Source organism: Plecotus auritus (assembly GCF_963455305.1).
Source record: "Plecotus auritus genome assembly, chromosome: 7".
Lineage (NCBI taxonomy): Eukaryota > Metazoa > Chordata > Mammalia > Chiroptera > Vespertilionidae > Plecotus > Plecotus auritus.
In genome coordinates, this window is record NC_137774.1 from 35576964 (window position 1) to 35590322 (window position 13359).

The 13359-nt window shown below is 56.5% G+C and overlaps 1 protein-coding gene and 1 pseudogene across 5 annotated transcripts in view; one reads left to right on the top strand and one right to left on the bottom strand.

The window, feature by feature from the left end:
• ABR (ABR activator of RhoGEF and GTPase) overlaps positions 1-13359 on the top strand; it is a 188689-nt gene that overhangs the window by 35221 nt on the left and 140109 nt on the right. The window contains exon 1 of one of the 4 annotated variants that reach the window (XM_080681601.1): positions 4261-4770. The exons of 1 other annotated variant lie outside the window; for it this stretch is intronic. Coding sequence is in view for 1 of the 3 variants with exons in the window: in XM_080681599.1 (XP_080537725.1) it covers positions 10330-10390 (61 nt within the window). In the remaining 2 variants the exon portion in view is untranslated. Of the gene's footprint in view, positions 1-4260; positions 4771-9722; positions 10391-13359 lie in introns of those variants that run through there. 2 more of the 4 variants (XM_080681602.1, XM_080681599.1) reach the window with 2 other exon arrangements.
• On the bottom strand, positions 37-8456 carry LOC308254223 (ATP synthase subunit O, mitochondrial-like; annotated as a pseudogene). The gene is made up of 2 exons: positions 8373-8456; positions 37-604 (listed from the first exon to the last, which is right to left on the bottom strand). The product of its transcript is annotated as an ATP synthase subunit O, mitochondrial-like (transcript).

Sequence of the window (13359 nt, forward strand, 5' to 3'; positions counted from 1 at the left end):
GGTTGAGACTCAACCAGTAAGCCATGCCGGCTGGGCTCAGACGGCTTTTAATTCAGAAAGAATGGCTTCATCTAAAGGAGATGCCGTGGGCACTGTACGCGGTCCTTCTCCACGGGGACACTCCTCCCGGTAGGAAAGGCAGAAGTGACGCCAGGGGTGTTGTCCCAGCCACCATCTTTGAGGAGCAGCTGCATCAGGTTGGACGTGAGGGGAGAAAGTCTCTTCTGCGGTCATGTCATTCAGGCCTTTCACTTTAAGGGAACACTGGGCATAGGGATTCATAATGGAAGCAGCCATTTGGGGGTCTTTCAGGATGTGCTGTTCTCAACGATTCCTTTTCTGCTGGTTCCAGTTCATTCTGTTTAGATGCAGCAGAATACAGATCAGTGGCATAGCGACCTCCGATACCACCTATCTGAACAGGCGGCCGCACAGGCTTGGCGAACGTCCTGGCCACTGATGCGCTGAAACACCGCACCTGCAGGGAGAGCTCGGAAACCGCTGAGGAGGCCGCGTCCTCCCCTCGGCTGTAGGTCAAACCCCAGGGGAGAGGTGGGCATGGTTTCAGGCCACGATCAGGAGCATCATAGGCAAAGGAAGGCACCTTGTTTTATAAATGTTCAGGGAAAGTCTGATGAGCTAAGGAGTGACTTTGCTAGCCTTCGAAGCCCAATGCACTTCCTGAAATATTGGGCACCTGGAGTGTGGGAAAGAGGAAAGTGTTTTCCTTCCCTTGTCAGCTAGTTCCTGGTTATCTATCTCTCGGGAATCGTAGACAGGATGACCTTCGTGCCTCCATCTCAAAGGGAGCAAACCAAGGCCCAGAGAGGGAAAGGAAGTTCCACCAGGTCACACAGCGAGCTGGTGGCAGAGCTAGACCCTGGGTGGAAGGTGTGCTCAACTTCGTTCTCTTTCCCTTCTGTGGAGAGAGGTCGTGGGGTGCTGAGGGGTTAAGACATGGATTCTGGAGCACTTGGGTTACTGGGAGAATTTAATTCAGTGGTTTCATGCGTGCAGAGTCCTTAGGTCAGCCCTGGCATGGGAAGCACTCAGTAAGTGTTCGTGGCTACCACCTTTATTATCCCTCTGCCCGTCATTGCCAGCCACTCCCTCCTACCGCCGTGTCCCTTCATTTTAGGGGAGAAGAACCCTGAGAGGGTTAACTATGCCAGTATCTTCCTGGGCAGCAGGTGGGAACCTGGCAGGTGGCTTAGAGGACTAACCCGCTGGGTTACTGACCCCAGTGGCCTAGGGTGATTTTCTGGACCATCATGGACCCAAGGCCCAACAAATCCAATCTTATTTGTCTCTTTGTCTCAGTGATGGGGAAATGAAAAGGAACCTTCTTCCCTTGTTACAGGTGCCTGGCAGACCAGCTGAGTCTGGTGCAGTGCCTGCCCAGTGGTCACCGTGGCTCAGTGCAAGCAGCAGCCACAGAGGTCTACCCACGCCCTGTCTGTCTGTCTATCTATCAGGCAGTCTGCAGACCCTCTCAATCTAGGTCCTTGAGATGAAAGAGTCCCCAGAAGCAGTTTTCATTATATTTCTCCCGTCAGTAAGCTGAAAGCAAGATTTCCCATCTCTGGTGGGAGGGGCATCAAACTCATCCCTGGGAGTCCATGAGTGACAGCTTCAGCCTGCAACCTGCTGAGATGGGGAGGTCAGCGTGGCTGTACCTACCAGAAGCCTCTTTCTCAGCTTCCCAGCATCTGCACCCTCCCAGGCAGCAGGAGACACAGGGCAGGCAGCTACCCAGAAACTGCTTTTTTTCTAGGGTAGAGCCACAAGTTTGCTTCCCTCCTCTAAAAACAAACGTAATTGGGACAGGCCTAGGAGAGAAGGGCTCTGAGAATTGAGACCAAAGTTCCCTTCGTGGGCTGAGCCATTTCTGGGTTTCTATTCCGCTTCCAGGTTGGCGTCTGATTGGGTAAAAAAGAGTGCAGTATCGTATGCTGGCGCTTGGCACAGGAGCCCTGTGCATTAGGGAGCTTTTAGTTGGGATTGTGTGCGAGCAGTGAGAGGATTAATTGGAGCAGCAATTCTCCTGCCCCAAATCTGATTCTGTGATCCTGTTGTTGTCTGAGTCCTTCCAGAGTGTGGTCATTCTCGACATGATACCCTAACCAGCCCAGACAGTTCCTTCCCAGTCGGAAGCTGGGCTGGCTAAAGCATCTGTCCTCCCTCCTTCCAGGCTCTCTGTAACCATAACTATATTTGGTTATTTAGTTATTCATTTACTCATTGGGTGATTGAATCACTGTTTCAAGGTTCTGGGGTTACAGCGGTGAACGAGAGAGATGTGGTTCCTAACCCCTTGGAGCTCTCCGTCTAGCAGAAGAGATGGGCATTGAGTGGCTTACAAGAGGACTGAGTCATCTGAAATGCAGGCCTCCCTGGTCTGGTGGTTTGGGAAAGCTTCCTAGCAAAGTGACATTCAAGTTAAGACCAGAAGGAAGAGCAGGAAATATCCAGGCAGAGTGTGTGTGTGTGGGGGGGGGGGGGGGAGGCGGGGGTGGGTGGGTGGAGCATTTTAGCCAGAGATATCAAAGTGTGCAAAAGTTCTGGAAAAAGCAAGACAGCAAGGAGCAGGCCGGGCCGGCCTGGCTCAGTGGTTGAACGTCGGCCCGTGAACCAGGAGGTCACAGCTCAGTTCCCAGTCAGGTCACATGCTTGGGTTGGGGACTCAATCCCCCGAGTGAGGCGCACAGGAGGCAGCCAATCAATGAGGCAGCCAGTCGACGATTCTCTCTCATCATTGATGTTTCTCTCTCTCTCTCCCTCTCTGAAATCAGTAACAATATATTTTGAAAATTAATTTTAAAAAAGAGAGCAAGGAGGGGAATGTGCCAGAGGAAGCTGGAAGGAGGCTATGGGTATCTGTTCTGACAGCAATGGGAAGCCATCGATGGATCTTAGAAGGGAGCGACCGGCCAGATGTGTTTTAGAAAGTGCTGTCTAGTTTCTGGGAGCTGCTGGGAAACTTTCCCCTCCAACTGATCCTTCTAGCTGTGATATCGGCTGGTGAGCCGGGGCTGCTCCAGGCAACAGACCCAGCTCCAGTGTGACCACTGTGCAGCTTTCACTCACCACCGCAGCCAGAGTTTCATTCTTTCCCACTCTCCCTTCATGAGGACACACGTCACATGTGTTGGTTTCTCACGTCAGCTGCTGGCCCCAGACTGTGTTCACGAGACTGAGCCGACCAGCCCAGGATAGGGCGTGATGGCCTTGCAGAAGGGGAAATTAGGAGTCACCAAGTTTCATGACCAGAATCTGAAAGTGTATGATGTAAAAGATGCACAAGGTGGGACAGCCCGGGGAGGGACAGGGCGCCGGGTGAAGTTAGGTCGTTCATGTAGGAAGGACCCTTGGGGGAACGGGGTGGCTGGTCTTCTGTGATCTCTTCTCAGAGACGGTCCGCTGCTTCCTCGCCATCTGAGTCTGCCTGCCTCTCCCTTCCAAGTGTCATGATGACCCAACGCAGGCTGGGTGCAGGTATGTGCCGAGCTTCTGGGGCGGGGCTGCCAGGGCCACTGGCATCCTATCTGAAGGCGGCCTGGGCCAGACCACTCCCTTTAGGATTATAAAGGTAAAATTTAGGGAGGACACGAAAGGCAGATTGATGAGGAAAAGAAGAACGGGCGTATGAGCTTGCCATATCACCCTCCTCCGTTCCCCATAACCAGTGTTGTTAACACTGTTGCCATTTGGGGACAGACGTTCTTTGGGACAGTTCTGCATATTGCAGGATATTTTAACAACTCTGGCTTTAAAAAAATGCTCCTACCCATTTTTCTAATACTTCCTAGTGGGGCAATACCCACTACCCCTCCCCTAATTGAGAAGCACTGTTCTAGTGTTTATGGGGACAGGGTACGTACATATAGCGGTGCTTCAGATCCTGCAGCTGGCAAGCAGGGAGACTGGGAAAATCCCCTCATTTGAGAATATCTTAGGGAAGGTTTTGTCCAGTGGGATGGTTTTTCTTTTCTGGTCACTCATGGGGGCTCCTGCTGTCTCTTGATCCCAAATGGAGTTCCTCCTGACTTCCGGAGCCTTGTTGCTCACAAGGGAAACCCGCAGCCCTGTGTAGAATCCGTGGGCTAAACTCAGATTTTAGTGCAGACTTTTTCCAGGCCTCTTAGCTGGACTGCTTCTGGTGGCCGAGGTGCTGCTCTTCTGGGCCACCAGGTGGCGCTCGGGAGCCCCCGCTGTCTGCCGCAGGAGCGCTGGTAGCAGGAGTGACTGCAGAGGGAACTTGCCTTAAAGAGGCCTGGTCCTTAAAGAGACAGGGCCACGCACCCACGAACTTGAACGGTAATCCCAAAGCAAGACTGCACTAATAGCGAGCACCACTGGTGAGGCTGTGATGCTCCTTTCTCTTAGCCTCCATGAATGTTGAGCTGCCACCTTTGGAGCCAATCTCCTTGACAAGCCCGCCCTCAGCCCCTGTGGCCACTCCTGGCCCTGACAGGGACGGGGTCAACCTGGTGAGTGGCGTCAGAGCTCCTGGCAGAGCAGCGCAGGGGTGGGACGCGTCTGCAGAACTCTGGCTGAAAGAGCGAGGAGCACAGCCAGCTTCAGGGGAATGCTGGCCGCAGGAGGGCAGAGGCCCAGCCCGTGAGCCCTGACCCCAGCTGGATATGCCCCTGCTTTGCTCGGAGCTGATCAGTCAGAGCCATTGAACTTTGTCTCTGGGCTTTTGGGACTTAAGAGAATCCTTCCGCCTCTTCTACTGGCCTCTTTCCAAAAGCTGATGGAGATGCTGTGGTAAGTAACGTAGGAAGGGGCTCCAGACCCTACGGTTGAGCCCTCTGATCTACTCTCTAGGAAACCTCCCCTGCTGACCCCTGGGTGGTGCAATCTGAGCCGTGTTGGGTAAGGGCCATGTTAGCCGGGGCTTGGCACCAGGCCCTCCTGAAACTGCAGCTTGCTTCGTTAATCTAAGGCAGCTACTCCGTCCGGAATGCTGGCCTCACCATGAGCCCTGGTCATGGGAGCAGGGCTTCCACACACCCCTGAGGAACGTGCGTGTGGGTGAGGAGCTTCGTGGCTATAGGGACCTGAGTGTCCCTGTGCCTCCTCCGGGCCAAGGGAGGCAACCAGGGGGTGACTGCACTTCTCAGGTTTACATCTTGCCAGAGCTGCCGAGCTTCCCCATGACTCAAGCTGACACACGACTTGGATAGAGAAATGAGTAACTGGGGAGGGCTGTGAGTTCATCTGTGCTGCCTGCAGACCTAACTGCCCGCTGGAACAGCGAGGAGGCTGGGAAGAGGCAGGTGGGAAGAGGGCCAAGGACAGAACTCTTAGGCCAAGCCTTCTCCCTCCGAGGTGACTCAGTGGGAGCCTGGGGAATTCTCTTCTCTCTAGGCCCCGCGGGTGAGAGTGAATTCTAGAACAGTAAACGCCACTTTACCGTGCCAAGGTAAAGGAAATGAAGCCAGGAGCAGGAACAGGCCACCCCAGGGTCTGCACGGAAGCAAAGTATAAGGTCCTTTAGGGCTGGTAGGAAGCCTGGAAGTCATCTATCCGACCCTCCTGGTTGCCCACCTACAGATGTGAAAACGGAGGCTGGCCCAGGGCATAGAAGCAGGAGGGTTTAGATGGACTGCATGTAGCTTGTGCCCAGGGTCATCTGCCCTGTTTAGTGGATGTGGTTTCTTTGGGAGCCAGCTCTCTTTTTGCTTCGTCATTGGTGGCCCCGGGGGTTCTGCCTCGCATTTCTCCTGTAGCCCCGATTTCTTTCTCCCTGAGTCTAACTTCGTTCTCTTTGTTCATTGTTCACTCACTGCAGCCCAGGACAGTTTACACGTGTGGACTCTGGATTCAGAATCTGGGTTCATTTCCAAGGTCACCACCGGCTGGCCAATGGCTTGTCTTTCCGCTTCTGTGGAATGGAGAGGATAGCAGTGCATGTCTCGTGGGTTTATTATGAGGATTAAGTGAGCTAATTTATGGGAAGCGCATAGAGTAATGCCTGGCACTTAAAAAGCACTCAATAAATAAACGTTAGCTGTTGTTCATTTTATTTATTCAACACTTATAATTGAATGCCAATCTGTTGTGCTTCTGACAGAAAGCTGACCGGGGGGCACAGTGTGGTTATGGCTGCTTCGGCAGTCTACCTGAGCCTCATTCATCCCTGCGCCGAGTGTGGTGTAGACCCCAGTGCAAAAAGGTGTAGTCCCCGCTTTTAAAGAGCTGATCTGCCAGGGAGGGGGAAAACACTGGGTTCTTTGGCTATCACAGTCTGTTCTTCGTTTTTTAATTTGAGTGCAAAGGGCTCCACCTGCCCTGGCCACCAGTAACACCCAGCCCCTGCCCGCTGGTGCTCCCTGCTGGCCCCAGAGCAGAGATAGGTAAATGGGTAGCCTTTTCACCCAGCAGTGACCTCCGGGGGATCCAGGGAGCAGGGACTCCCAGGCCTTGCTGTTGTGCTCAGTGGAGCTGGGTTGCTAACAGTGCGGAGGGAAGAAATGCGGAAATACCCAGTTTGGATGCTACGCACAGTCCCTGTTTCCATCCTGGGCAAGTGGCTGGTAGAAACAGGAGTTGGTTGTCGGAGAGGCAATGAGGAGCACAGCCCCGGAAATCCTGTGCGAGGCCGCTGACCTTCAGAATGGGATATAACTTCTTCCCACTCAGGCCCTCAGCAGCAGCACTCCTGGCAAGACAACCACCCTTCCTTCGATCTCCCTTAAATCTGGTGGCGAGGCAGGAGCAGGGTGGTCACCATAGGAGGTGGGGAGTTCAGGACCGCCCGAGTGCTCGGCGAGAGGGAGAGCTGGGGAAGGTGGGGAGTGTTCACTCAAAGGACTGTTCAGCGAGTGGTTAGTGCGGGCTTGGAGGACACCTTGTGATGGGTGCTGATTCAGTGCCCTGGGGTGCAGGGACAGGTCTGCACTTAGCTGAATCAGGGCCTCCTGTCCACAGGAACACACACCCCTGCTGCTCTGACAGATTGGGGTTGCTGGCCGTGCACTTCGCCGTTGGCAAAATGCCCGTGAAAGTGACTCTTTTAACTCCTCCCTCCCTAAGATGTGGATTGGGTCTCCCCCAATCTCCTCCCTACCCTCAGTGCCAGATTTCTGGAGGCTTCTGCTCCAGTCTGAAATCACCCTGGTGCTCAAAGGCCCCCGCACGTGTCTCCATAGCCAAGGTTACAGTCAAGCTGTGTGGTGTTAACATCTACTGAAAGCCATCCAAGTGACGGTGTCAAGGCATGAAGTAACTGCCCTTACCTGGGACACATCTGTGTGACGGGTGCGTAGGGATGGAAGTGGCCTGGATGGGTTTCCTGGAAGGTGGTCTCTAACCCGGGGGCCAGCAAAGATTTCCAGGGGCCTTTGCCACTCGGCTTTCACCAGTCAACTGACAGTGGAGGCAGCATGGATGGCATTTAAGAGCATGAGCAGACGGCGCCAGGGTCTGAGTCCCAGCCCTCCCCTTCCTGTCTGGGTGGGTTACTTAGCTGCTCAGTGCCTCAGTTTTCTCATCTGGAAAATGGAGGGAACTGAGATACTGAGGTTCACTGTGATATGATCTTGTAAACAAAACACTAAGAGCCAAGCCGAGTGCACTGTAGGCCTCCTCTGTTAATTATTAGAGGTGTTCCTCCTTATTGCCTCTACGATTCCTCTCTCTCTCTCTCCCCTGAATTGTGTTCTGGAGTGGGAGGTCCAAGACAGAATTGGGCAGAGTGAGGAGAAAAGCAAACTATGGCATCGTTAAGGAGAGCAACTGTAACATTTTAGCTTCAAAAATGCTGAAAATAGCTTGTACAAGCCTTTTGTAGATAAAAATGTAAAATGTATGCAAATGTATGTGACTTACGCAGAAACATACATCCGTGGCCTGCTCACAGTCAGTGCCCGGATGTGGCCATAGGAAAATCCTTGCAGCATGTGGAGAGGTGTAGAGAGTGGTGGTGGTGGTGGGGCGGGGGGGGGGGTGTAGGGTGGAGGTGGAGAAGGGGGCAGTGCTGCTGCTTCCATCTTTCTTCTGGGTTCTGTGCCTTCAGAGAGTTCCATGTGAGAAGAAGAGAGGTCCTGGGCCCCTCCCTGCTTCTCCCCGATCACCCTCCTCCCTCTTGTTCCTCTTAGAGCCCATTCGCTCCCTCTCCCATCCTGGCTCTATTCCTGGAGCATCTCATTGGTGATATATGCCCCACCCCCTCTTTTTACCAAGCTCCAGGTGCCTGCTTGGTCCAACCAGTCTTGTGTGCAATGCAGGAATGGTGGAGGGTGACAGCTGAGCAGGGAGGGGCCATGAGAGCCAGAGCCAGAGCCAGGGCAGGAGGGCTGGGGAGGAGGAGAGCCATGTGGATGCAGGGAGGGGCCAGTGTTACTGCACAGTTCCAGTGCAGCTACCTGTGGAGGCTTTCCACAGCCCAGAGCATCTTCCACTGCATCTCCCAGGGGTTTGCAGATCTGCTGTGAGCCTATGGCCACCATCTTCCCTGGGGCAGCTCTGGAGGGCGCTACCCAAGCAGCTGCAGGGGCTGGTGCAGGCTTCCTTTTGGCATCCTGGTGAGGGTCTGCTTCACCCCTTAAGGAAAAGTAGGGCCCTGGCCCGTGTGGCTCAGTGGACAGAGAGTCAGCCCTCGGACTGACAAGGGCATGTACCTTGGTTGCAGGCTTGATCCCTGGCCCTGGTCGGGGTCACATGCAGGAGGCAACCAATCCATGTGTCTCTCTCATGTAGATGTTTTTCTCTGCTTCTCCCCCTCCCTTCCACTCTCTCTAAAAATCAATGGAAAAATATCCTCTGGCGAGGCTTAACAAAACAAAAAAAATGAAGCAGCAATAGGCCTACAGTTGTTTGGAACGATGAGGACCCGCTCCCCCATGCGCGTGGATGCTGACAACACTGCCCCCCACAGAGGCCAGGGAGCCTCATCTTGTAGGCCTGTCTGTAGAGCTGGGTCCCAGCTTTGCTTGGGGCTGGGGGTGGGGGTGGAGAAGGTCGCCTCCATCCTCAGAACCCTCACTATCTGAGGTAAAAACAGCATAACGGCCCAGCGCAGGGTGACACTGCCTCCCTCCCGAGGGTCCAGGAGCTTCGGCCCCTGCTGCTCTGGACCACCCGAGGCTGCCCCTGCCCCTGCCCCTCCAGTCCCTTCTCCTGAGTCCTTTTGCCCAAGGAGGCCTGCAGAACCCAAGTTGCCTTGGGTCCCATAGAACCAGCACTCACGGGACAGGCATAAAGCCCCCACCTCTTACTGGTAATTGCTTTCATGGGGTCTTAGGAGGGATTTTGTTTCTGAAGGTTCTGTTGTCAGAGGCATCTTGATCCCAGACTCTCCTAGGTTTGTATGTACTAGAAATCCCCAGAGGAGGGTCCTGGGGGGACCCAGCAGAGACCCTGGCCTCTCCTGTACCCTAGTTTGTCCTCCACAGCCGCTCACTGACTCCCAGCCTCTGGTCTTCATCCAGCGGCCGCCCCCTAGAGTGTAGGGCTGGAACCGCCCAGCGTTTAGGTCAAGGGTGTTTAAATAGATGAGGCGCCGTTAAGGTTTGGAAGGAAGGAGTCCCAGGGCGGCCAAAGCTGCCCGCAGGCAGGCAGGACATTAACCGGGTCGGCGCCGCCTCCCACGCCTGCCTCGGGGAGGGGCCTAGCAGCCGCACCGGCCCCAGAAACTGCGCTTAGAGATCCCGGGGTGGCAGGTGATGTCACCCCTGCGGGCCCATAGGTCTCCCCGTGACACCTCGTCTGCGGGTGGCTAGAATCGGCTGAGCCGAGCGAGGGGAGGAGAAGGAGCCTGAGCCTGGGCCTGCGCCGCAGCCCGGAGACCCCGCGGGACCGCTCCTCCCTCACCGGCTGGAGCCCTTCCCGTCCCGGCGTTGGTGGGGACGGGGGCTGCTCCCCACACCCCCTCCGGGTCCGGAGGCGCGCTGCGGCGGGGGAGGGGGCGCGGGAGCCGCGCGCAGATTGGTCGTGGCCTCCGGCCCCCGCCCCTGGGCGCCGCGCAGCCCCAGGCAAGTTGCTAGTTGGCGCGCGGGTTGCGGGGACAAGGCTTCGGGATCCGCAGCGGGCTCGCCGCGGCCGCAGTGGCCGGAAGGGCTCCGGGGGGCGCTCGCCTGCCCTCGCTCGCCCGCCCCCGCCTCCCGGCAGCTCCGGCTCGCTCCTCCCTGCTACCTGTTTCCCTGCGTCCCCCCGCCTCCACCCCGCGCTTGGCAACTTCGGCCTCCAGGACTGGCCACCCCTCCCGGCGCCCAGCCGGCCTGCCGGCCCGCCGCCCGCGCCCTCCCTCCTTTGTTGTGCGATGAGGGTCGGGTTTCCGATCTGACCGAGCTGCCGCCGCCTCCGCCGCGCGGAGCCGCGGTCATGGAGCCGCTGAGCCACCCGGGCCTGCCGCGCCTCTCCTGGATCGACACCCTCTACAGCAGTACGTGCGCGCGGGCGGGAGGCGGGCGGGAATGGCCCCGCGCCCGCGAGGCGCCCCGACGGCCTCCGGGACCGAGGTGCCGGGCTTGTGTGAGGAGCCCGGCGCGGGCGGGGAGCTGCGGGCACGGCCGGCCAAGTGCCCAGCGGGCGGGGAGGCGGGGAAGCGGCTTGGGACCCCCACGATCGGCCGCAGATGGGGTCCCCGGAGCGGACTTCAGGCGGGTGGGAGGCGGGTGGCGGGCCGACGGGGCCAGGAGAGCTGTGTCACCCCGCTCCCACCTGTTGTATAACCGACCACTCCCCAGTCCTCGGGAAGAGGGGAGAGCCTTTGTGGGGGGCGGGGGGGGGCTGCCTCCGCTCCCCGACTGGCTGCTGCTTCTGTCCATGCTGAAGCAGAAAGGCCATTTTGGCAAAGTCCTCGGGGCCAGAGTTGGCCACCTCAGGGACATCCTGAGACGGGTGTGTGTTTCGGGGTGGGGATGGGGATGGGGGTGGGGGTGAGCGGGAAGGGAGAATGTGTGTGCAGATATGTGTGGGGGCCATGTGGAGAAGGAGCTGTAAACCCTGGCTCTGCAGTCTTTCCTGCCAGCCTCATCACCACCCCACCTCTACCCCCCCACCCTCCCAAAAAAGAAAAAGCAAACCTCATTTCCTCCACCCCCTTGCTCCCGAATCTGCCGCGATCTTGTGATTGCTCCAGCGCCGCCGCTGGGAATGTGTACCTGATCACTGGTACATTTGGGGGCTGAGCGACCCACCCCCACCTCCTACTCCACCTTGCTTAGGCGGCTGAAGCCCTGCACACCTTCCCACCCCTGCGTGGAGACCCCTTCCCCAGCGCGCTCAGGGATGTGGGGGAGAGTCCTGCTGCCCCCTAAAGAAGACAGGAGATGGATTGCGCTCTCCCCACCACCTCAGGGGGACCCTCTCACTCTCTCTTGCTACTCTCCTAGCCCAGAGCCCTGAGGCGGGAGGCAGGTGGAACCAGGTTCTGGCTCTGGACACTGGATGCCATGGGTCAAGGGCATTTTTAAGAGGCAGCTTGGCTCGAATTCCTGGGTATCAGTCATATGAGGGGTGGGGGGTGGGAGGAGTAGACAAGGATAATGCCTTGAACCCCAAGGTGTTGCTCTGGAGGCTTCCAGCCTCTGACCTCTGTATCCCCTTGGGTCACACCTCCTCCTTCCCCTCCATCCTTTCTCCCCCCCCCCCCCCCCTCCAGGAGCTCTCCTGGTGAGGGTTCATTCTGCTTTGGTTTTTTTCAACATCAAAGGGGCCAAGCCCGATCCCCCGGTGGCAGTCCTGCCAAGCCCAGCCGCTCCATCTGCTCCTTCCCCTGCGCGGCCAGCACCTTTGGGTGAAGGTCAGGTTCCGTGGGTGTGTGGCGTGCGTGTGCACGTGTGTCCGTGTGAATGGGGCGCACATCTGCTCAGAGCTCTGCTGCAGATCAGCTCCTGACCCGCAAAGGATTAGTGACCTCCTCTTCGCTGCGCTCGCGCAAATGACAGTCATAACAATGCCTCACATTCACATGCTGCTTACATTTCGGAACATGTCTGGCTCTTGGGTTTCCCTGTTTCCCAAAGCATAGAGTCCTATGGAAACCTGGCTCGGGCTTTCTCTCCAGTGCCCTGGAGAAGAAGCCCAGGCCCCATCATTTCCAGCTTTCCTACCGCCCCCTTCCCCGCCCCACCCCCACCCCAGCAGAGAAGCAAAATTGCCTGAGGCTGCTGCCTTGAAAATTTCTGACCTGAGGAAGGCAGGCCTAGGAAAGGGAATTAGACAGAGGGCCTCTTTGGGGGGATGGTGGGGGGTGGGGGTGGTGGGGGTGGTGATGCCTGTGTACCAGCCCTGACTCTGGCAGGCTGGCATCTGAGCTGTCTGTTTTGCTGCTGCTTCTGCCCTGGCCCCTGGGCTCCTGGAGCAGCCGGCTGGAGGGCTGGGAGGGGGCACTGCCTTGGCAGCGGTGTGAGGAGTTCCTCTTCAGAACAGCTTAGTTGAGAGCTGTAGAACGAGGCTTCCTGGGGAGGTGCTGTGCAGTCATGTTTGGGCTGTTAGCCATGAAGTTTCCTCTTGACAAGAGCCTATGTTAAAACAGATACCCGGGCTGTCATTTGCTTGGCAGAGCGGCCTGTGGCTCCCAGAGGAAGTTCCTCTGCCTCTCGGGGAGTTGTTTGCTTACAAGGCTCACAGACCTGGAGTGACAGGTCGCCACAAAAGCCAAATCCACCAGGAATGGTAAAGGGGCTGTACCTAGGGCACAGGGTGGCCGGTGTCCCTTCTTAGAGATGTGAGTTACCCGGTGAGAAATCTTTCTCCTGAGCACATGATAATATCATCTAACAGTGATAATAGGACCTGCTATATGCCAGGCTCTCTGCTAGGCACTTTCCATCCATTCTCTCCAAACCTCACAACTTGGGCGAGATGGGTAGGTAGTCTTACCACTATTAATATTTCAGAGAAGAAAGGAGAGGGAGGAAGAGATAGAAGCATCAATGACGAGAGACTCATTGATCAGCTGCCTCCTGCACACCCCACTGGGGATCGAGCCTGCAACCCAGGCATGTGTCCTGACCGGGAATCAAACCATGACCTCCTGGTTCATAGTTCAATACTTAACCACTGAGCCATACCAGACAGGCATCTCACCCCCATTTTACAGAGAGAGAAGCTCAGTAAGCTCAAATCATTACCTAAGGTCACATAACTGATAAATGACAAAGCTGGAATTCAGATCATACGCTAGGAAGACTCGAATTTCACCTGAGTATGTCTGAGCTTATTCAAGGCCGTGAAATGTCCTGGAATGGGGGACATCTGTCTCTTTGGTCCTCTATCAGAGAGTTCTCCCTGAAATGGTCCAGCAGGGTCAGTGGCCTCAATAACTCTGACCCCAGCCTGTCCCTGTGTCTCTTGCAGGAACTGGGGCCTGGTCCTACAGCCAAAGCAGGGCTGGTTGAGGCTCTG